At 40.1% G+C, this 24154-nt stretch overlaps 1 protein-coding gene and 1 long non-coding RNA gene across 2 annotated transcripts in view; one reads left to right on the forward strand and one right to left on the reverse strand.

Annotated features, from left to right (window-relative positions):
• Positions 1 to 327: 327 nt before the first annotated feature.
• The window catches only part of sspn (sarcospan), a 32794-nt gene continuing 8967 nt past the window's right edge, over positions 328 to 24154 (reverse strand). Inside the window, exons 2-3 of the mRNA XM_062981779.1 lie at positions 13190 to 13276; positions 328 to 3981 (exon numbers count right to left, since the gene is read on the reverse strand). Of these exons, the coding sequence (XP_062837849.1) occupies positions 3616 to 3981; positions 13190 to 13276 (453 nt within the window). The 3' untranslated portion in view covers positions 328 to 3615. The remainder of the gene's footprint in view (positions 3982 to 13189; positions 13277 to 24154) is intronic.
• Positions 3772 to 10722, forward strand: LOC134299313 (uncharacterized). The gene is made up of 2 exons (XR_010006496.1): positions 3772 to 3912; positions 5825 to 10722. It is a non-coding gene; the product is annotated as an uncharacterized LOC134299313 (long non-coding RNA).

The following is a 24154-nucleotide window of genomic DNA, read 5'->3' on the forward strand; positions in this document are numbered from 1 at the left end:
TGTATGCATATGTCCTCTTTTGGACGGGATACACAGGGCTATTTTCTTGTTCTCGCACTCCTTCCAAAAACCTCCCACCTCGTAGCAGGAAATGAGAGCACATTCACATTTCTCTTCTCCTTCTTCCATTAGTTTGCAACAAAACAGGGCCCCTCTTCTCTCTTAATAGCTGACAGGTGGTGGGGAGACTCCAAAATGAGCTACATACTGGTGTAGGATCTCAACCAAGATGTCCTTATAGCTTTCGAAAAGATCGTTTCAAAAGCTCTACGTTAATAGTGTATACACATGGCTATCTCTAGATGAGGTAGAGTTTCACATGGCAGATGACAAACATTATTAAAGGCTCTATTTGGTTTAGTTTTTCTCCCAACTCAATCAAGATGTAATCTTACTTAGGAGGCCTTGCATTCTTGTATGCAATGAACTGACAATGAGGTTCTCAAGCTGCTTCTCTCTACATTGCTATAATGGAGATGCAAAGCAGATTGAGGGACATTGGTTTTGGTAACCTCAATGTCACTAACATTTTAATTCCTAAACACAAGCAGACATGTTCCATGTACGTTACATTTCCACTGTGCAAGAAAGTTGAGAAGATGGAGCCAGAGAAGAATAAGAGGTGAAAATTGCAATCTAGAGACAACTGAAATATGCTTAACGCCCATGTTTAAATGTTCTAAGGCTGCATTTGTATCCTTATGAAATTACAGTAGAGTCTCACTTATCCAACATAAACGGGCCGGCAGAATGTTGGATAACCAAATATGTTGGATAATAAGGAGAGATTAAGAAAAAGCCTATTAAACATCAAAATAGGTTGTGATTTTACAAATTAAGCACCAAAACATCATGTTATACAACAAATTTGACAGAAAAAGTAATTCATTACACATTAATGCTATGTAGTAATTACTGTATTTATGAATTTAGCACCAAAATATCACGATATATTGAAAACATTGACTACAAAAATGCGTTGGATAATCCAGAACGTTGGATAAGTGAGACTCTACTGTACTAATAAATGAGAATTTAGACACAATCCAGACCGCATGGAAGCCAGTAAGGAATGTTCACCATCACTTCTTTTTATATTAAGATGCCTAAGTACAGTGTTCCCTCACTTATCACAGGGGTTAGGTTCCAGGTCTACCCTCAAGAAGTGAAAATCCGCAAAGTAGGGACACTATATTTATTTTAATATTTATACATTATTTTAGTAGTTATACACTATTTTAAGTCTTTATCAACTAATCGTGTGTTGCTAAATCGCCTCCTTCTCCTCCCGTTGCCTCTTGGGCTCTTTTTCTCTCCCTTTGGCTTCTCCTTCCTCCCTTCCTTAGGCTGTAAATTGTAATTTTTTTATGATTTATAATGGTCTTTTAGAGTTTATTGAAAAACCGCGAAACAGCGAATCCTCGAAAAGTGAATTGCGAAGTAGTGAGGGAACACTGTAATCCTTTTCTCTAGTTCTTAGAAAACCGAATGACATCCAATGGCTAATTTTGAAGAATTAATTTTAATACCAATGTTTAGTAATAGGTAAACTGGATTTAATAGAAAGTAAGCTTTTATTCAGATGGGCTGGGCAAATTGAATAATTTGTTTAGATAAAGCAAATACAGTAGAGTCTCACTTATCCAACACTTGCTTATCCAACATTCTGGATTATCCAACGCATTTTTGTAGTCAATGTTTTCAACATATCGTGATATTTTGGTGCTAAATTCATAAATACAGTAATTACTACATAGCATTACTGCGTATTGAAGTACTTTTTCTGCCAAGTTTATTGTCTAACATGATGTTTTCATGCTTCATTTGTAAAATCATAACCTAATTTTATGTTTAATAGGCTTTTCCTTAATGCCTCCTTATTATCCAACATATTCGCTTATCCAACATTCTGCCGGCCCGTTTATGTTGGATAAGTGAGACTCTACTGTATCTCAAAAGATACTTTATGTGGTAATCTGACCATCAGATAGATTGCCATTTGTAATCACCGACAGTGAAATTAAGCCTAGCATTTCCAAATCATCACGGCTGTTAGAAGAATGGTAACACCATGCTTCATTGTGTTGACAGAAGTCACAATTAGAAGTGACACAGTGTAAATTCACACCAAGTTGAATCTACCTAATTCTGCATTTACAGCTGGATGTTTCCACCCACATACTTCCTAAGTGCCTTGTATTTAAGCATGAAAGTCTACCGCTTTTGGTGAGAATGCTGCATCTTTTTTTTTTGCATGGGAGTGTCAAGAACCTGACAAGAAGCTGATGGATTCAGTCATAAGCTCACACTGCTCCACTATAAGCAATCTGAATAGGAATCCTTTATAACTAAATATTAAAAAGTAAAAATAATCAAATATATGACATAATTATGCTGGTACTCTTTGGAAGAATGTATGTGTACCAAATAGAGTCTTCCTAAGAGAAGGCCAGAAGATCGCTCTGTAGCCTTTTACTTTTTTTATAATCATAAGAATTGTTCGTAGTCTACAGTTTAAGGCATAATATAGTCTATTCTCTGGCATAGACAGTGTGGCTACATACCATGCTGGTAAAACATCGTGGGATGAGTCTATGTCTACCATTGTACCTAATCATGCAGTTTGCCCACATCTCTTCAGCAGAAGATATACAGTAGAGTCTCACTTATCCAAGCCTCACTTATCCAAGCTTCTGGATTATCCAAGCCATTTTTGTAGTCAATGTTTTCAATATATCATGATATTTTGGTGCTAAATTCGTAAATACAGTAATTACAACACAACATTACTGCGCATTGAACTACTTTTTCTGTCAAATTTGTTGTATAACATGATGTTTTGGTGCTTAATTTTTTAAAATCATAACCTAATTTGATGTTTAATAGGCTTTTCCTTAATCTCTCCTTATTATCTAAGATATTCGCTTATCCAAGCTTCTGCTGGCCTGTTTAGCTTGGATAAGTGAGACTTTACTGTACATGGTTTTGGAGCAGACATGGGTGAGAGAACAACCTTGTTGCTAAAAGTATATTATGCTGAACCACACTATGCCATTCTGTGAACACATGTGTGTGAAAAAGATACTTTAGAAGGAAAAGGTTTGCACAAACATGGGGCTAAGCTTTTTTGCACTTAAATCTGGGGTAGTTGCCCTTGGTCCACATGTTACATGACATGTAGGTCACACTTACTTCTTTGAACTACAGCTACTGAAGAAGTAAATGGTGAGTTAAAATATGTCCCTTTTAGCTGCACCTTAAAAAATATCCCCTACTATCTACATTACAGTGTTGGTGGGAATACACAATGAAAGTCATACAGTGTGTCTTCTCAATGCGTAGCCCACTAAGCCCTGCAGTTCCTAATCCACCTAGAAATATAGAAGTGGAATCGCTTATCACTGTGGTGCATTTCGGGGATGCGGCTGGACGCTTGGCAATAGTCACCTTTTAAAAAAATTAATAATGTATGTACCTTACTTTATCTGAACCACAATATCCATTAAGCGTGTTTCATTGTCTCTCCTTTCCACTCTCCAATTGTATAAACAGTTGTCTATTTGGTGGTGATAGGACAATATTTTACTGCTCTTCTCAATACCACTCACCAAGCCTTTATACTTTCTGCTGTTGCCCTCCAGGAGCAGTGAATGAATGGAACCGGATGCCGACATAAAAGACCTGGTACCTGTCTTTCCACATCACAAAGCACGCTGCAAAGCCCACAATGGCAGCCAGGAGGTTAAGCACTATCTGGATCAGCAAATAAAGACTGAAAGTACTTGTGATATCGTCACAGCCCAAAACATTCTGGAAAATGAAGGTCCTGCTGAGGGGATCCACCGTATCCAGTTTACACTGACAGATCTCCGGGACGGCTTCACAGGTGAACTGCGTGATCTGCGAATAACGGTAGGAAGCAAATGCCACTGCCAAAACACAAACAATCAGACTCAGTGCGCTCAGCAGGAAGTATGCAACCTGGGAAGAGAAGTCAAAAACATATTTTTAGTATCACAGAAAACAGTGTCTGTATTGCAGTGTATCGTACACAAAATTGAGTAAAGGTTCCTATGTGATTTCCCAACTTTTTAGGACAAACACCAGTGAATGACACCTGTTGTGTTTAGATGGCTCCCAAGATTTACCAGCATGATGTCTTGGACACAGGCCCGTAGCCAGGATTTTGATTCAGGGAGGGCTGGGATTTTGATTCGGGGGGGAGGGGTGAGTTTGAGTGAGAGATCGACCCTAGCAAACCTTTTGTATTGTTATCCCAGTACCCGCATGCATATGGGATATATTGAGCATGGTGATCAGATCATGATATGAATAAACATAACAGTTTAAATTATAAATGTAAGGCCTTCTCGCGGACCACTATGAGAATTTCGGGGGGGGGGGGCTGAAGCCCATCAAGCCCCCCCCCCCCTAGCTACATGCCTGCTTGGACATTAAACATATTTCATCTCAATCACAGATGCATGATGCTGCTTGATACTATGACAATACACATGGTGAACCAAACTTAAACAAAAGAGCCAAAAAAAGTATTCACTTTTTGGTCAAAGTTTCAAATCTTCAAATCTTCAATATTAAAATGAGTCATTGAAGTGTAGACTGTTAACTGCAAACTTGGTGTTGGGATAATGAAGGGAATAGAAAAGATCAGATATCTGTAGTTAAACATTAATATATTTAATTAAATGGCAGTTCATTACACAGCCCCAAATCCCAAAAAATACTGGTTTTAGGCCTGTTCCTGGAGATATTTGGGGCACTGATTTAGAACACTGCATTGGAAAAACCACATAGTCATCATGTTTTCAATGGGTGAGTAGATGGCAACTGGTATATGGCATATGTTCTCAGGGCCGGTCCTAGGTAATTTTCAAGTGTAAGCAAACAGAATTTTGGCGCCCCCCTCCCCCAAACCAATCACTGAAAAATAAAAGTGTTGGATAAGCGAAAATGTTGGATAATAAGGAAGGATTAAGGAAAAGACAAACACCAAATTACATTATGATTTTACAAATTAAGCACCAAAACATCATGTTTTATAACAAATCAACAGAAAAAGCAGTTCAATACATGGTAATGTTATGTAGGAATTACTATATTTACGAATTTAGCACCAAACATTGAACTGGGATATACGGCACGCCTGGACAGAGGTGCCTCAATAGTGCCCCCTAGGTGCCCCTAGAGAATGGTGTCTTCAGCAACCGCATACTTCGCCTAATGGTTGAACCGCCCCTGTATGTTCTGTATCTCAAAAACTAGAGCTGTTGGGGAAAACCAGTGCCATTTTTTTAAATCCGCAAGTCAAATATAATCAGAAACACGTCGAACATTTGAGGTACCAAATGTGTGTTGGTCAATGTTAAATAATTTTAACGCTATAGATTGGTTAATGGTTTTTCAAAATAATACAAACACACATACACATTTACTAAGGTTTTTCTATGTTTTTAATCTGTATTGATCTTAATTGTTTGCACACTACCTTGAGTGACAGTGTTGGAGAAAATGTGGGATATAAATTGGATGATGACGAGGGACTAACAAAAAGTAAGAAATAGTTTTGCAAAAATCTATGTCAATTTGGTTTTGGAGAAAAGAGAGGTCGCGTTTTTTTAAAAAAACACCTTTTCCTTTGTCCTGATTTTACAGTCCTTTCCCAGCAGGACTCCAAATTTCTCCATTATGAAGCGAGGTGAATATTTCCTTTATATACACCCTTTTCTTTTTTTACTTTGTAATGCTTCCATCAGTCATAGATGAGAACATGTTTCTTTAAATACAACGTTCTCTTTTTTTGCAGTCACGGCATGAACCAACTATCAATACAAAAACAGCGGTGTGACCTTGATGTTCCAAGCATGCATTCCTTGATAAAAATCCATAGGCCAGGTAATATTTGTCTTCTACCCACTGTATGAATCCATCTTCTGATTTGTGAGTGAGATAGGAGGGGAAAACATAGCTGAGCTTATTGATGATATTTGAAGCAGTTGCATATATTCTGCTTTTCAACTAACTTAAAATACCTAGATATTTCTTTTTGCAGAGTTGGTTTGAAATCAAACAGCAAGTTTATGAATGTGGGGACAAAGAGAAAATGAAGGTCATTTAGATACATTTTGTAATTCAGATACTAGGGGTGTGCAAATCTTTGATTTTAAATCATAAGTCATATGTAATTTGTAAGTTTTGTATATACAAACAGATATTAAGAAACACAAGGGTGGTGCCCACACAAAAACTTAAGAATCAAAACATATCCAATGCTTTTTTGTTTGAATTCTGTCAAAGGTCAGACGCCAACTGAGAGCCAAAATATAGTTTATTAAAGTAATAGTCCAAAAACAGTTCAGTAAATTATCAGAGACTTAAAACACTTAATCTCTAGTATTATTAGGCAGTCAGAACAGAAAAAACACCAAAAGCATGAACTGGCATATAATCCGGATTAACCAGAGATATAATCCGGATTTAACATAGAGTACTTGAACTCAGCCCAAAAGCTCAAAATGGGCTTAAAATGGCAAAACAAACAAAGGTAAACAGTTACGAAGCCCCCAAAACTTTCCCAAAACCCAGGAGTACAACAGCGATTCCAAACTGAAACAAAAACCCAAACAGGGCTAAAAGCTCTTTGCTGTGAGCGGCAAAAACAAGCGGAACTGGAAGACGCTAAAGAGCTAGCGGCAAACCACTGCAGAGACGAAAGCCAAGCCAGGAATTAAAGGAGCAGAACGCTGTAATGTAGTCAAGCCGGTCCGAAGACAGGATAAGGAGACAGCATCAGGGTCGGGAACGAAGCCAGTAGTCAGCAATAGTAGAAAGCCACAGAGAACAATGCCAAGCCGAGTTTGTGAGCGAAGAGATAAGCCAGGTCGAGTTCCAGTCCAAGGTCCAATGGGTGAAATCGTCACAAGAAGGTCCACGTCATGGAATAGCACAAAGAGCCAAGACAACGAAGGCGAGCAGCAGATCTGTTGCAAAGTCCCAAGCCAGTCTTCAGAATCACGTACAGGAAACCCAATGGCGCCCAGCAACACCTTGCCACACGCAAAGCATAGTGACCAAACATCCCCAATTTATTTAGGTTTCCTTGGGCGTCCAAACCTCTAACGCCCTAGGATCAGGTGTCCCAAACTCCTCATCAGAATCTGAGCTCCAAACAGCCAACACCCTTGGATCAGGCGTCCCAAACTCCTCATCAGAATCAAGATCATCCTGCCCACACCCAACTCTGTCCACACCTGTGGAACTACCCTCATTCCTCCAGGCAGACCATGTGGGATCTGCTTCTGAAGATACCCAAGCCTCTCCAGCATCTACAGCATCCATGGACCCAGATTCCTCCCCAAGATCCTCCGGAGCCCGTGCCCAATCTATGCCAACTTCCTCCGTCACCACTGGTTCCTCAGCATCCACTTCCACCTCAAGATCCACTCCCAAATCCTCACATGAATCTTCCTCGGAAGACTCCTCATCAATCTCCCTGATTCTCTTCCTGTGTAAATCTTCCAGCGAGCCCTCCTCGCGAGGGTTCTTCCTTCCTCTCCTGATCCCACCATTATTACTCACAGCCTCAGAAGACTCATTCACAACAAATTCTGTAATGCTCAAAAGTCAGTTTCATATTCAGCGTAAGTGAGGCAAAGCCAAAAAGGCTGCCATTCCTCTTTAAACTAAGAAGAGATAGGCTGCCTCTTGTCATAAGGAAAGGAAAGCAGCAAGGCACGACAAGCTGTGTGAGCTGGGAAAGAGACTCAGAGAGCACAGAATTCTGGGAAATATAGTTTGGGAAGGTGAGGAGCCCTATGCCAGAGGATTCAAAAGGTCCTGCCCTCAACTACATTTTATTTTAAAATTCCCCAAAATCAGTAGATGTATGAATATTTCTGAAAGTTGGGGGAAATGATCCCCTGCTATCTTGTGTCATTGAATAGAAAATTCAAGGAGATAGCTCTTGTAGTTTTTTTTAAAAAGGTTGTTTGTAAAAACTGAAAAATTCTCCAAAAATCCGTGGATGAGTGAAAAGTTTTGAAACTGGATGGGCTAACAGTAGTAAATGTGTTCTATAATCGCAGCATGTTTCATACCAATAACTCTAACAATGAGGAAGAAAGGAGCTCCTGAAGTGACCCCATTGGCACAATTAATTACTTAACATAAAGTAACAAAAAGTAGTTAACTCGTTATAGTTACCATACGGACCCCGTTCAATTTCGCAAACACTTTAGAAACAATTTTTCCACCACCCCCTAATTTCATGAGTATTGAAACATTTTTATGGATCACACAGGTTTAACATATAGGAAAAATGAGAAACTAACAGTAAATGACAGACAGCAGAAGATGTACAGGTTTCATAAATAGAAAACTCTGTACAGCCTGAGGCGTGATTTGGATTAATGATTTTGGACACCATTCTAAGGCCCTTTCTACACCGCCATATAATACCAAAACAGATTATTCACATTATCTGCTTTGAACTGCATTATATGGGTCCACACTACCATATAACCCACTTCAAAGCAGATAATTTGGATTTTATATGACATTGTTGAAGGGGCTTGAGTAACCCTTGGCAAGTCTCACACTGTCAGCCTTTAAGGAAGGTAAAAATAAATCTTGTCAAGAAAACTCCAAGATAGGGTTGCCTAAGGGTGCATCTACTCTATAGAGTTAATGCAGTCTGACACCCCTTTGATGGCCATGGTTCAATGCTATGGAATCCTGGGATTTGTCTTATGGTGAAGCACTAGCACTCTTTGGAAGAAAATGCTAGACAGTGTAAAACGACAACTTTCACGGTTCCACAACATTGAGCCATAGCACTTAAAACTGCATTAATTCTACATTGTAGACACACTCTAAATCAGAGTCAAGCCAGAGTCAAGCTGGACATGTGTAACCACAGCAACAAGATATGTTCAGATGAGGTTGGTGATTAGTTTTAAAATAGCCTTTTAACCCATTCAAAAGGCCCCCTTCTCTTTGCAGAACAAAGAAAAAAGAATGACTAGCCATCTCATCTAAAGTAAGTCAGCCACATGTGCCAGGATGAAAAATATCTGTAACAGGGTTGTTCTATGTTTTCCGGGCTGTATGGCCATGTTCCAGAAGTATTATCTCCTGACGTTTCGCCCACATCTATGGCAGGCATCCTCAGAGAAATGTCAGGAGAGAATACTTCTGGAACATGGTCATACAGCACGGAAAATATACAACAACCCTGTGATCCCGGCCATGAAAGCCTTCGACAATACAACATCTGTAACGTTCTCTCACACCCCTAAATTCAGCTGATTTTGGGGGGTAAATGAAAAAAATAATCTAATAATAATTGGAATTCAATGCAACACTGAGAGTCATGGTGTCGTGTGATAAGAAAAGATTAAACATGGAACCAAACCTACGCAATGCCAGATTTTGACCTTAATCCTATTTGAGTCCAAAGCAGACCAGCGTTATTGATTCAATTGCATTCACCTATGTGTTAACTGGCCAATCAACAAGTGATTCAGTCTATTCCAGTGGTTTTCAACTTTTGGTCCTCTGGGTGTTTTTGGACTTCAACTCCCAGAATTCATAACAGCTGGTAAGCTGGCTAGGATTTCTGGGAGTTGAAGTCAGGTAACCGTCCCTTTTAGAGTAGGGAACTGGCTCTCTTATATTGTCAGCACTCCCGTTTGGGGTTCTGCCTCCCCATCACAACCACACATGGAAACTTAAGAGCTGGCAATATATTTATCTTACATTAATCACAAGGTCAATATTACTTTTTTTAAAATCAGGAAGAACAACAATATCTGAAAACCAAGAGATCCCTTGCCCTGGCTCTTTACATTAAAAGAAACTGACACTAGTTTAAAACCAGTTCTTTCCATGGGATCTTATGGTTCTGCCCCATATCCCACAGGATATAAGACACAGTGATTCAGGTTAAAACCATCTCTTTCCATAGGATCCTATTGTTCTGCATCAAACCCCATAGGATACAAGAGACAGTGATCGAAATTAAAACCATTTCTTTCTATGAAATTTTATGGTTCTGTATCAACCCCATCTGTTTTTCAGTTGTAAACATGGGAGTAAAGTAAGATAAGAGGTAGGAGCTCTGAACACAATTGTTAGTCCATGTTCAGAGTTTCCTCCTTTCAGGACATTTCAGCCTCTTTTCAACCCTGGAACATCGGTGAGCTCCGTGCATCTCCATGCTTAAAAAGTGGTTGAAGTGTCTATGACTGGGAAATTTCTCAATGTGATAAGGTGGTAAAACACCTGGAGGACCAAAGGTTGAAAACCATCGGTCTATTCTATTTGAAACTAACCAACCACAGAATTGGTATCTACTCTAGGTTTACTAATCTCAATGGCACCTTATCTTGCTCCTCACTCTGCATGCTACAGCACTTTAAGTGAAATTGCTCCCTTGTTTCTTTTTAATCATTCTGATTTTCTCTCTGGACCTGGTGGAATGATGTATTAGTCACCCTCTGCTGTGCTGAACAATTTAATGTTCCGGTTTTTGAAGTAACTATTATGTTGTTTTTATCTTGTATTGCATTGTTTTTAAATCTTATTGTTGTAGTGGATTGTGTGTATTGTATGCTATGTTGTTGTCATATTTTTCATTGTAACCTGCCCTGAGTCCCCGCGAGGAGATGGTGGTGGGGTATAAATAAAAAGTTATTATTATTATTATTATTATTATTGACACAACAACATTGTATGACACAGCAAACAAGATAGATATGCTGGATTTCGTATCACAAAATCACAAGTCAAACACTTCCCAAGTGTTTAGGACTGTGTGATGTATTATTATTATTATTTTATTATGACACAGCAAACAAGATAGATATGCTGGATTTCGTATCACAAAATCACAAGTCGAACACTTCCCAAGTGTCTAGGACTGTGTGATGTATTTTCGGATGATGTGCGCAGATCCCAGTAGGGTGGCCTTTTGCAGTTGGCAGATCGTTATTTTGTCAATGTCTATTGTTTCCAAATGCCGGCTGAGATCTTTTGGCACGGCACCCAATGTGCCGATCACCACCGGGACCACCTGCACTGGTTTCTGCCAGAGTCTTTGAAGTTCAATCTTGTGGTCCTGATAGCGGCTGAGTTTTTCCTGTTGTTTTTCGTCAATGCGACTGTCACCTGGGATGGCAACAGCAATGATCCAAACCTTTTTCTTTTCCACAACTGTGATGTCTGGTGTGTTGTGTTCCAGAACTTTGTCAGTCTGGATTCGGAAGTCCCACAGTATCTTTGCGTGCTCATTTTCCAATACTTTGGCAGGTTTGTGATCCCACCAGTTCTTTACTGCTGGGAGGTGGTACTTGAGGCATAAGTTCCAATGAATCATTTGGGCCACATAGTTGTGCCTCTGTTTGTAGTCTGTCTGTGCGATTTTCTTACAGCAGCTGAGGATATGATCAATGGTTTCATCAGTTTCCTTGCACAGTCTGCATTTTGGGTCATCAGCTGATTTTCTGATCTTAGCCTTAATTGCATTTGTTCTGATGGCTTGCTCCTGGGCTGCAAGGATCAGGCCTTCTGTCTCCTTCTTCAGGGTCCCATTCGTGAGCCATAGCCAGGTCTTCTTCCTCTTCCTCTTCCTCTTCCTCTTCCTCTTCTTCTTCTTCTTCTTCTTCTTCTTCTTCTTATTCTTATTCTTATTATTATTATTATTATTATTATTATTATTATAGAGCCTGTGCAGCGCAAAAGATCCCGTCCCAGATTCAGGGACAACATGCTCTTAAATAATTTCCTGGGAGAACAAGATCTTCACACTCTGGATGAGGATTTTCCATTTGCCTCTGGCTGGTCGCTATGGGAATAAGGGTGCCAAATGAGATAGGCCTGTGGTCTGATCCAGGAGGGTTCTTCTTCACTTCTTACAAATCTTGGTAGTTATATAAAAATCATGCTTCTCCGGTATGTAGAAATTAGGTCATCAACCATTTATAAAGACAAATCTCCAGCCTTTCAGGCAAGTCTCTGGGTGACAGAGAATCGTGAGTTTTGAAAAAAACCTTATTACCATGTTAATGTTTAGTGCATGGTTTGGAGGGATGGAGAAGCAGAAGATTTTCCACATGTCAAAGTGAAGAGGAAAGGGGATCAAAGCAATTTAGAAAGGAGCACGGGACAACCCTGAGATCCTGTCAGCAGATGAGTCACACGACAGACCTAGACACAGTCCCAAAGCTGTCAGAATAAGATCTAGCAAAGGATTTTGGATTTGCTCCCCCTCCCCCCAGGCTGCTTGAGAAAAACACAGTCTGGCAATGGCTATAGAAGAAACTAGGGAAAGAAGGGGAACGAAACACACTGGACTGTGAATTATAACTTGCAAATGTTCTTTCTGCAACAAAAATAAACAAAAACCAAGACCCAAACGTAAATTCTAGCCATGTAGATGTTTTGAGAATAGGACTGTATGTATTTGTATATATGAGTCTACAAACAATAGTTGAAGGACTTTATTCCATGGGAGGGAGCGTCATGTAATTGTGGCGTTTAGTCCTGTAGCGTTGCAAATCACATGTTTTCTAAATTTGTTGGTTTCTCCATTATTGTTTTCATCCTTAACCCACAAGTGAGTGGATTCTCCTCCTCCCCATTTTTTTTTTAAAAAATGGGTCTTACTTTGACATTGCAAGGGATCAGACGCTCTCAGTATCAAGATTTGTATTATTAACGGTAAAGAAATATAGCGATCTACTAAAGATCGTTCTTAGTTTTAATTTTAAAAAATACTGAAAAGGATACATCGGATGCATTATGGCAGAGTATCAAGGACACGATGCTGGTTAGGAGACAGCCCACAGGGCAATCCATTTGCCCAAGACATACATTCGATTCAATGTGGGCGATTCTCACATGTATTTTTGTACTTTTGAAGTGGAATATCCTGGTTCCTGAGTCCAGAAGACTATCTCAGAACGTCTTCTCCCCGTTCCCTTTTTTATGACTGTTTCTGACATTTAATTGATGAATCATGATGGAGCTGACAGGAAGTTCCCCTGCATAGTGGGAAGAGCTCTGTCATAAATCATACCCATTAGACTAGGATAAGGTCTTAAAGTAAAAAAAGACAACAGGCTGGTTGGAGCAGACAGAAATGTACATCTGGGGGAAAAAGAAAGAGCTGTACCTTGATGGCAAACTGGATGCAGGTCTTCTCATCCGGTTGGTAAGAAATACAAAGCATCACGAAACCCAGTAAGGCCACTACACAGACCTACAAAAGACAATGTTTTGAAATCACACTTTAGGAATGAAGGTGTGAAAAAGAAGAGAGTTAGACAGCACCAGACAAAAACCTCCCATTTCCATTAAAATATGTTTCACCACTTTACTCAGAGAATTGAATTGTCCCTTTTTAAATAACACTCAAGGTACAGTACAGACCAGTGGATTGATCACTCTAGGTTTTAAGGGTTAATTTTTTGACTAAAATGTCTAGACTGTACTACTGTCTTGACCACTGTTGTGTAGGCTGCCCAACAGCATGCCTTCTGTATGACCCACAGAAAATGAAATAGAATTGAAATAAATTAGAATTACACAAAATTATTACAGTACAATTAAATTATGATATTAAAAAACAGGGTAACAAAAGCCAGCTCTATAGAGGAAGTCAGGAAATATGTGGAGGAAAACTGGGAGAGTTGGTTGGAGGAGAAAGACAAGAACCATTAGAACAACTAAGAAGAAAGAAATAGAGGAAGTTATTAAGAATTTAAAAGCCAGAAAAGCCCCAGGTTAGGATGGATTGGGAACAGAGTACTATAAAAGTTTTAGAGAAACGTTGATTCAAAAATTGTTAGAATTATATAATGGAATAATGAAAGGAGAGAAAAAACCAGAATCACAGAGGAAGTCATTAATAATACTAATACCAAAACCTGATAAAGACTTAACAGACCCAGGGTCATACAAACCCATATCATTAGTCAATCAAGATGTAAAAATATGATCAGCTATAATAGCTAATAGAATGAATAAATGTATGTACAAGTATATTAAAAAAAGATCCATGTGGGTTTGTAAAAGGAAAACAAATGTCAAATGTGATGGGGAGAGTATTAAATAAAATGTGTGTGTCCCGAGATGGAAAGAAAAAAGCAGGGATATTAGCACTCGATATATTTAAAGCTTTTGATTGTGTGGAATGGATAACATTAAGGAAGATTATGATTAAATTTAGACTGGGAAGAAAAGTAAAAGGATTGTTAGAACAATATTACTCAAAAAAATTCGGCAGTAGTAGTAATTAATTTTTTAAAATACTTTTAATTAAGATTTCTTTTATAATACAGTAATAATATAATAGTAATAAAGAAAAAAAGGGAAAGCAAAAAGGGAAAAAGAAAAGAGAAAAAGAAAGATATATATATATATATATATATATATATATATATATATATATATATATGAAAAAGGGACATAAATAGAACAGATTTAAGACTGCCAGTTAGAGTATCTATTTTGCTATGTGTATTACCTACACTAAATTGTGTATATTCTGGAAAAAGAAATAATTAAAATTTTTGTTATTATTGTTATAGTTACTTAATTGCAGTATATAGAAGAATATATATATATATATATATATATATAGCCCATAGGCTAAGAAGAAATTGAAATATAAGCATAGGTTAAAATTATCAGGATAGAGAAACGATGTTACATAGAAAAATGATTGGTTGCTTTGACTTCCTTGTATCTTCCAGAGGTCTGTTCCTTTTCTATTTTTCTTATCTATTCTTGTTTCTTTTCTCCCTTTCTTCTTTCTTCCCCTTTGTTTTTGTACATAGTTTTGTTTTTACGAATAGTTCTTATCATATCAATATTTTTTTATTCTTTAACATGAGATATTCATTAACTTGTTTCCAGTTGGTTTCCTTTATTTTCATTCCTTTATTCTTAGTCATGAGAAAGGTAAGCCTATCCATATTTCTAATTTCTAAGATTTTTGTAATCCAGGTTTCTTCATCAGGTATATCTTGATTTTTCCATAACTTAGCATAACACTGTCTTGTTATATTCCTCTTGCTATATTCCTCTGTTGATCCAGTTTAACAGGATTTAAGGTATACCCTCCCCCCAAGTGTCTATTTGGACTCTCATCTGGCCCAGTTGCCAGGCTTCAAATTTTTTTAAAAGCAAGTGTCTCTTCTGCTCTAATGCATTTATTTTCCTCTGTTTTCCCCTGTGAATCAGGTGGCAGACATTCTTAGGGACTTCTTGTCACATATTGATAGATCTGTAGCTTTTTCTCATGAATAAAAATCTGCTGGTAAAAAAATGCAATATAGTGATCTGGTAGGAATAAAATAGCACTACAAGTGTATGTGCATAGCAATGGATTGCTATTATTATAATTTACCACATATTGACTAGAGTCAAATTACTAATTACTTAAAACAAGATTATGAGAAGATAAAGATATGAGGAAAAACATACACTCAAATAGAATTAAAAAGATAACGGGGAATAAAGAAAAAGGAGGGCAGGAACCTGATGGAAGATGATCGAAAGTCGTTATTTTATACATATTTTATCTTTTTTTTCTATTTCTTTTTTCCTTTTCCCTTTTTTCTCTCTTCCATTTTCTACTTTCTGTCTCTTCTTTCTTTTCATTTTTTCTCTCCTATATGTTAAGTTTTTAATATGTATGAAAAAGATTTAATAAAGATTATATTAAAAATAATTTACCACATATTTTTGTTATTGTTAAGTGCCTTCAAGTCATTTCTGAATTATGGTGACTAAAGTCACAGGGTTTTCTTGGAAAGACTTCCTCTGAGGCTGGGAGAGTGTCACTTGCCCAAGATCACCCAGTTGGTTTCTGTGGCAAATCTTGGATTTGAACCCTGTTCTTCTAGGATCCTATGCAGAGGTGGTCCAACGGCGAGGCCAAGTAGGCGGCCGCCGCTGGCGCACATCAAGGGGGGAGTGCACTCGAGGCACCCCCGTTAAAACTTGGTGTCGCCATGGTCCCACCGTCGCCCACCGCCACCTCTCCGTGGCAGAACCCGCTGCACACGCGCGGAAGAGTCCCATCACCCAAAAGGGCCGAGTGAAGTCCAAATGCTGATTTGAATCCAAACCGAGCAGTTAAGAGGACCAAACAAAATTCAAATGCAATTTTTATGAGATTGGTTGCATTGCATATCAGGATATATACGATGCAGTTCATAATAAATTCTTCTAGGATTGCTATTTGGAAGGCTTATGAAAATGTTACTCTCTTGAAACCAGTATTCTGTAGGTGTAAGAGACAGTAAGAAACATTTGTGATGCTTTGGGAAGACAGGAAGCTATCATTGGCAATGTACAGAAAACTAGGCCATGAACACAATGCACTAAACAGTTCCACATATTAAAGGAGTGATGAGACCTTCCAACCCTACTCCTATTTTGGGGGGAAATATTTCCAGTATGGAAAATTCCATGCATTGCCCAGCTGAGTTCTGCCTAAAGGTTTTTAGAATGTACAGTACTGCATACTCAAGTTTTCTTTCATTGGGCTATCTTGCTAGGTGTCTTTAGACAGGTGTCACCTTGCAGAGTAGAGCCATTGAGCCAGGGGCGGCCCTAGGTAATTTCGCTTTGTAAGCGAACCTAGTGGCTGCCCCCCCCCGAAATTGCGCCCCCCCCCCACCCCCGCTTCGGCGGTGGTGGCGGCAGCTTCGGCAGCGGGAAGGACCATTACCTCCCTCCCAAGTGAAGGCCTTCCGTGTTTGCCGAGGAGGAAGGCGATGGTCCCCACCGCAGCCTCCCTCCTTGGCGAACGGGGAAGGCTTTTACTGCAGCCTAGCTATTCTCGCGAGGTCTCGCGAGGTTTCATGAGGAGTCGCGAGGACTCGCGAGACTTCGTGAGAATAGCTAGGCCGCAGTAGGCCTTCCCCGTTTGCCGAGGGTGGAGGCAATGGCGGGACCATTGCCTCCCTCCTTGGCAAACGCGGAAGGCCTTCACCTGGGAGGGAGGCGATGATCCCCGCCGCAGCCTCCCTCCTTGGCAAACGGGGAAGGCCTACTGCGGCCTAGCTATTTTCGTGAGGTCTTGTGAGTCCTCGCGAAACCTCATGAGAATAGCTAGGCCCCAGATAGGCCTTCCGCATTTGCAGAGGAGGGAGGAGGCGGCGGCAGCGGGGACTATTGCCTCCGTCCTCGGCGAAGGCCTCATCTGAGGCCTAGCTCTTCACTGAGGAGGGAGGCGATGGTCCCCGCCGCCGCCTTCCTCCTCGGTAAATTTACATGGGGGCGCTGTCGAGGCCTCGACAGCGCCCCCCTTGATGTGCGTCCAAAGTGGCCGCTTCTACTGCCTCCACGTTGGACCGGCCCTGCATTGAGCACTAGACTATGAAGATCAGGATTTGAATTCCCGCTCAGCAGTGAAACCTCTTGGACAAGTCACAGTCTCTCAGTCTCAGAGGTAAATCCTCTCTGAATAAATCTTCCATGATTCATCTTAGGATTGGTATCAGCAATTTTCAAGTGCAATTTTCAAGTGTAAGCAAACCATATTCGCCCCCCTTCCAAATACAGTGAGAGTGGAAGAAAAGAGCCATGGAGATTTCCCCAAAGTGCCGGGCCTTGGCCCAGCTTAGGGAAATGCAGGGCGCTCTGCTGTTTCCTAGAATTTTTGTTTGCCCGCCTCTCTCTCTCTCTGTCTCTTGCTGGGCACTGTACCGGGCGCCTCAATAGCACCCCCAGGGGATTGGCGCCTTCCGCATTTGCATACTTCGCTTATCAGTTCAGCCACTCCTGGGTATCAGTCAGAAATGACTTGAAGGCACACGACAACAACAACATCATCATAGGGTACAGATCAGACTTAAAAATTCATCATTTTGGAGAAAACAGGTTGCTGTCTCGCAAACTGATAATACTATATAACTTGATTTTTGCTCCTGGGTTATAATTTTCATTTCCTCATTTGTTTTTGTGGGACATTCTTGCAGTACATTTTGCTATAGGTTTTCAATGAATATCTCATAGAGTCTCAACCAATAAAACGAAGTTTCTGCAGTATAACCACTATTTTCAAAGTAAGTACCACACAATTAAACAGCAAATAACACTTTCAAACAAAATGTTTCAAATGTTGTTACCTCATGCAATCATGTGCAGTGAATTCAACTTTAATTCAACTGAAACTTTAATTCAACTGAAACCTCAAACCTTTAACCAGAATTAAACCTTGCCAAAGAAAAGGAAGACCCTTCTCAAACATCAACTGGTTTTCAATAGCAGCTCACATTATACAGCCTAAGAGCCTTTTCACACTGACAAATATAGCATTCTAGAAAGGCACTAGAAGCCTCTGGCTGGGAATTATGAATACTCCTCTCTAAACTGAAAATCTCAAAGATCCATTGAATATTTTCATGGCAGTTTAACTAAAATATAGCGCTGTGATTGTGAATGGGTCCAAGGTGTTTTGAAAAACACACAAAAGAGACTGTCAAAGACACATATTGTTCAAATGTCATTGCCAAGTCTCAGTTTGGACATAAACGTGCCTTGGCTCAGACATCCTCTTGCTCCCTGCTCTGTTCATATGTTCTCATCACTCCCTTGCTTCCTGGCTAGTTCAGAAAATAACCTGAAAGCTGGTGAGCATTGCAAGACCGCAAAAGGCCCTTGATCAAATAGATGCCATAGTCACATTGGTCCAGACCTTGAGGATTTTATTAGTGACAACTCTCTTAATAAAATTGAACTATTCTCCTCTGAGAGACAGAAAATGAGACAGAAAACTATCAATTGGCTAAAATAAAGTGCTTGGAACTTAGTCCAATACGTTTTGTGCCAAAGTAGGTATTCACATCTATATATATAAAAGAGTGATGGCATCACGGCAATTCACAAAACAACAAAAGTACAGGCCCCCCAACCTCAAAATTTGACAACACAACCCATCATCCACGCCTCAAGGTTGATACAACAAAAAGAAAAGAAAAATAAAGTCCTAATTAGAGGGAGAGCAATAATTTTTTTTATCCAATTGCTGCCAGTTTAGAGGGCTAATCTCTGCCCACTTGGTTGCCTAGCAACCAAGGGACAGCCAGGTTTCAGTTAGGGGACAGGCAGATTTAGGCCTCACTTAGACTTCTTCCACAGATTATCTAATTTGCACTGGATTATATGGCAGTGTAGACTCAAGGCCCTTCCACACAGCTATATAACCCATTTATAATCTTATATTATCTGCTTTGCACTGGATTATCTTGACTCCACACTGCCATATAATCCACTTCAGTGTGCATTTTATACAGCTGTGAAGAAGGGGCCTCATATAATCCAGTCCTAAGCAGATAATTTAAGATTATCAATATACAGTAGAGTCTCACTTATCCAACGTAAACAGGCCAGCAGGATAAGTGAATATGTTGGATAATAAGAAGGGATTCAGGAAAAGCCAATTAAACATCAAATTAGGTAATCGTTATACAAATTAAGCACCAAAACATCATATTATACAACAAATTTGACAGAAAAAGTAGTTCCATGCGCAGTAATGCTATGTAGTATTTACAGTAGAGTCTCACTTATCCAACACTCGCTTATCCAACGTTCTGGATTATCCAACGCATTTTTGTAGTCAATGCTTTCAATATATCGTGATATTTTGGTGCTAAATTCATAAATACAGTAATTACTATATAGCATTACTGTGTACTGAACTACTTTTTCTGACAAATTTGTTGTCTAACATGATGTTTTGGTGCTTAATTTGTAAAATCATAACTTAATTTGATGTTTAATAGGGTTATCCTTAATTCCTCATTATCCAACATATTCGCTTATCCAACGTTCTGCCGGCCCGTTTATGTGGGATAAGTGAGACTCTACTGTACTGTATTTACAAATTTACCACTAAAATATCACAATGAATTTAAAACACTGACTACAAAAACATTGATTATGAAAAGGCAGACTGCGTTGGATAATCCAGAACATTGTATAAGCGAATGTTGGATAAGTGAGATTCTTCTTTAATATGAAATAATTACTGGGATAGAATAATGCAGAACAATATAATCTCTAAAACCAGGACAGTAAATAAACAGGGGAATTCCATACAGGAAACAATCAGGGCCAGCTAACACCTCCCAACAAAGTATTCCCATCATCAAAGTCTGGCAAATCCTGTTTTCTCAGGGCCACAGACAGTAGAAGCACATAAAATATCGCAAACAACACCACTCTGAAAACAAGGGAATTCCAGACAGGAAACAATCAGGGCCAGCTAACACCTCCCAACAAAGTATTCCCATCATCAAAATCTGGAAAATCCTCTGTTTTCTCAGGGCCACAGACAGTAGAAGCACATAAAATATCGCAAACAACACCACTCTGAAAACAAGGGAATTCCAGACAGGAAACAATCAGGGCCAGCTAACACCTCCCAACAAAAAATTCACTCAGGGAGGAAACAGCCAGGCTTTAAAGCTGCAAGGCCATTACATCCTAATAATTTTTCCTAATTGCAGCATTCATACTTGCCTCCAACAAACAAAAAAAAAACCAATCAGAAATATTGTATATTCACAACCTTTAGGAAATAATATCCCCTGATGGCGCAGCGTGTTAAAGCGCTGAGCTGCTGAACTTCTGGACCGAAAGGCCACAGGTTTGAATTGGGGGAGCGGAGAGAGCCCCCACTGTTAGCCCCAGCTTCTGCCAACCCAGAAGTTCGAAAACATGCAAATGTGAGTGCATCAATAGGTACTGCTCCGGCGGGAAGGTAACGCCGCTCCATGTAGTCATCCCACATGACCTTGGAGGAGTCTACGGACAACGCCGGCTCTTCGGCTTAGAAATGGAGATGAGCACCAACCTCCAGAGTCAGACACGACTGGACTTAATGTCTGGGGAAAACCTTTACCCTTGACCTTAACTACCACCAATTCCTCAATACTTTATTTCCCATACCACCATACTTCGCCACAGCAACGCGTGGCCGGGCACAGCTAGTCTATATATATAAAAGAGTGATGGCATCAGGGCAGCGGACAAAACAACAAAAGTACAGGCCCCCCAACCTCGAAATTTGACAACACAACCCATCATTCACGGCTCTAGGTTGATACAACAAAAAGAAAAGAAAAATAAAGTCCTAATTACAGGGAGAGGAATAATAGTTTTTATCCAATTGCTGCCAGTTAGAAGGCTAAGCTCCGCCCACTTGGTCTCCTAGCAACCTACTCAGCCCAGGGGATAGGCACAGTTAGCCCTCACTTAGGCCTCTTCCACAGATTATCAGATTTTATGTTATGGTTGAGCCTTCTGGCTCCGGTACTGGGAGACGTGGTCGTAAGACTCCTCGAGAGTCAGACTCTTTTGAGGAGCGTGAAAGGAAACGGCTCCGGGACTTATTTGCAGAACCAACAGATGAAGATTCATTTGAGGGTTTTACCGAGGGAATGGAGGAAGAGATGGTTAGCTCAGAGGAGGATGACATGGAGTGGACTCGTGTGAGGGAGGATTTGGGTGTCACCGGCAATGATAGCATGGGAGGCAATTGGCGGGTTGCAGGATCAGACCCATGGACGGGCTGGAGGGATGGAGCGGGATCCACAGCTGTGGATGCTGTGGGGCGTAGTCAAAGGTGTTTTAGCTCTGATGAGGAGGATGATGATGAGGCACCTGGAATTAGGATAGCAGCTGACAGCGATGAGGAGTTATGAACTGGGATAAAATGGGGTTTAGGATCAATGGCTAATTGCGTTGGGCAAGGTAATCTGGACAAACGCTTGGGCTCTTGTTGGGGAACTTCCTGAAGACAGGTGTGATTCGTTGCTGGATACGTAAGTTACCAAGGACACTGGGCATAGACGGCGGGAGGAACTGTGTGGGGTTTTTCTGTGCAACTTGTGTTTAATCTTGATAGCTTGGACCTCCGTCGTCTTTTTAATTGCCTACTCTGGATTGACGCTGGACTGACTGACTGACTACGACCTCGGACTATCCCTTCTGTGGCTATCGGTGGAACTGGTGAACTAAAGACGTCTGGACCTGGCTTTCGACCTTGGACCGGATTGGGACCCTGCTGACCGCTGCTACCCTGATTGATGTGCCTGGACCCGGATTTCGTTCGTTGCACGGAGGAGTAAAACAGCTTGAGTTACTCATCTGTAACCTTTGTGTAGCAGAGAGGAATCTGCTGCCAGTTTTTTGTGTTCATTTTGACCTCTGTTTTCCAACTTTTGTTTGTTTAAATTGTCAGGCTGAAGTAAGCACTTTTGTTTTAATCCGGATTAAACTCCTGTTTAATCCGGTTTATCCTTTTGAACCGTTTTAATTCAAACGGAGCTGTTTCTGTTACTTTCACACTGAAGACAAGTGTTTGCCTAGTCCTTTGCTTCCTATGGGCATTTCTCAGTTCTGTAACTTTAATAAACTGTGTTGTATTCTATTTGGTGGCGTTCTGTCTATGACATTTTAACTGGATTATATGGCAGTGTAGACTCAAGGCCCTTCCACACAGCTATATAACCCATTTATAATTTTATATTATCTGCTTTGAACTGGATTATCTTGAGTCCACACTGCCATATAATCCACTTCAGTGTGCATACTAAACATAAAGACAACCATACAACAGACATTCAATACCACCACTACCTCAACAATTTCTCACCAACACCACCAGACAACGCCACAGCAACGCGTGGCCGGGCACAGCTAGTTCTTATATAACTGAACCAATGAAATATAATAGAGATAGATTCTCTCGCACACATGGACATAGAGGAAGAAAGCCATACGTAACTAGCAATCATCACTGTTAAACAAATCCAATTACAAAATTATGTCACATACTTGCCAACATTTCATAGATAAAACAAGTGTAGTAATACAACATGAGAATGTGTTCAAGATGGCAAAAGTCATTAATGAAGATGAAAACGCAAGCAATGAGAAACTGCAGTGGTTTGCTTTTGCCTGAGCCTACTGGAAAGGGCAAGATTCCATGCCTCCTCTCCATCTTCAATTGGTGAGTAAATTCAGTACAAACTAGTTTTGTGTTTTGAACTCAATTTGTCACAACTGAGGACAAAGGGGGAAAATAAGGACATTTTAACTCCATCTAAAAAAGTGGGGCAACAGAGAATGTATTACGACTGTGCCCGCCAAATTAGGACAGTAAAGAGAGACAACATGGTATAATGATCTGAGATTTAGACTAGGATTTTGGAGACCAGGATTTGATTCACTACTCAGCTATGGAAACCCACTGAGTGCCCTTGGACAAATTATCCTCTCTCAGACTTAGGGTAATAAGCTCTGAAGAAATCTTGCCAAGAGAATCCAATGATAGGTCACAATAAGTCAGGGTCTCCTTAAGGATATGTAACAACAGCAATACTTTCTCCTTTGCCCTTTCCCTCTCACTGTTCAGCCCTATATAAAATTTTCAGATTTGTGTGAGTCTCCAGATTTTACTGGTAAAACAAAACAGGAAAACAGAGGAAATTTTTACAGAGATTAGGCAAGCCCCCACCCTGGCAGCATTTAGGAAGAGCCTAAAAACTTGGCTCTTCCAACCGGCCTTTGGAGAGCGAATTCCCCATCCCTATGATAGACCTTGTACCTACGACCATCTCCTCATATGTTGCATTTTATCTTGCCCTATTAGTTTGTTATAATCACCACCCCAAGTGCTCTCCCATTGACGGTAACATTCAACTACCTCGTATTACAATTTTCACTCGTTGCACTTTGCCCAGTTCGTTTCCCCCCCTCTAGTTGGGTGCCAAATCCATGCCTTTACTATGATCGTTATTTTATGTTTTTACTGTTTAGTTTTAAATTTTAATGTATGTGTTTGTACTTCTTGATGTTATTTTATCTTGGTTTGTTGTTTTATCCGGGCTTGGCCCCATGTAAGCCGCCCCGAGTCCATTCGGGGAGATGGAGGCGGGGTATAAAAACAAATTATTATAATTTTATGACACAGCAAACAAGATAGATATGCTGGATTTCGTATCACAAAATCACAAGTCGAACACTTCCCAAGCGTTTAGGACTGTGTGATGTATTTTCGGATGATGCGCGCAGATCCCAGTAGGGTGGCCTTTTGCAGTTGGCAGATCGTAAT

Source organism: Anolis carolinensis, chromosome 5, assembly GCF_035594765.1.
Source record: "Anolis carolinensis isolate JA03-04 chromosome 5, rAnoCar3.1.pri, whole genome shotgun sequence".
In the NCBI taxonomy this organism is placed as follows: domain Eukaryota; kingdom Metazoa; phylum Chordata; class Lepidosauria; order Squamata; family Dactyloidae; genus Anolis; species Anolis carolinensis.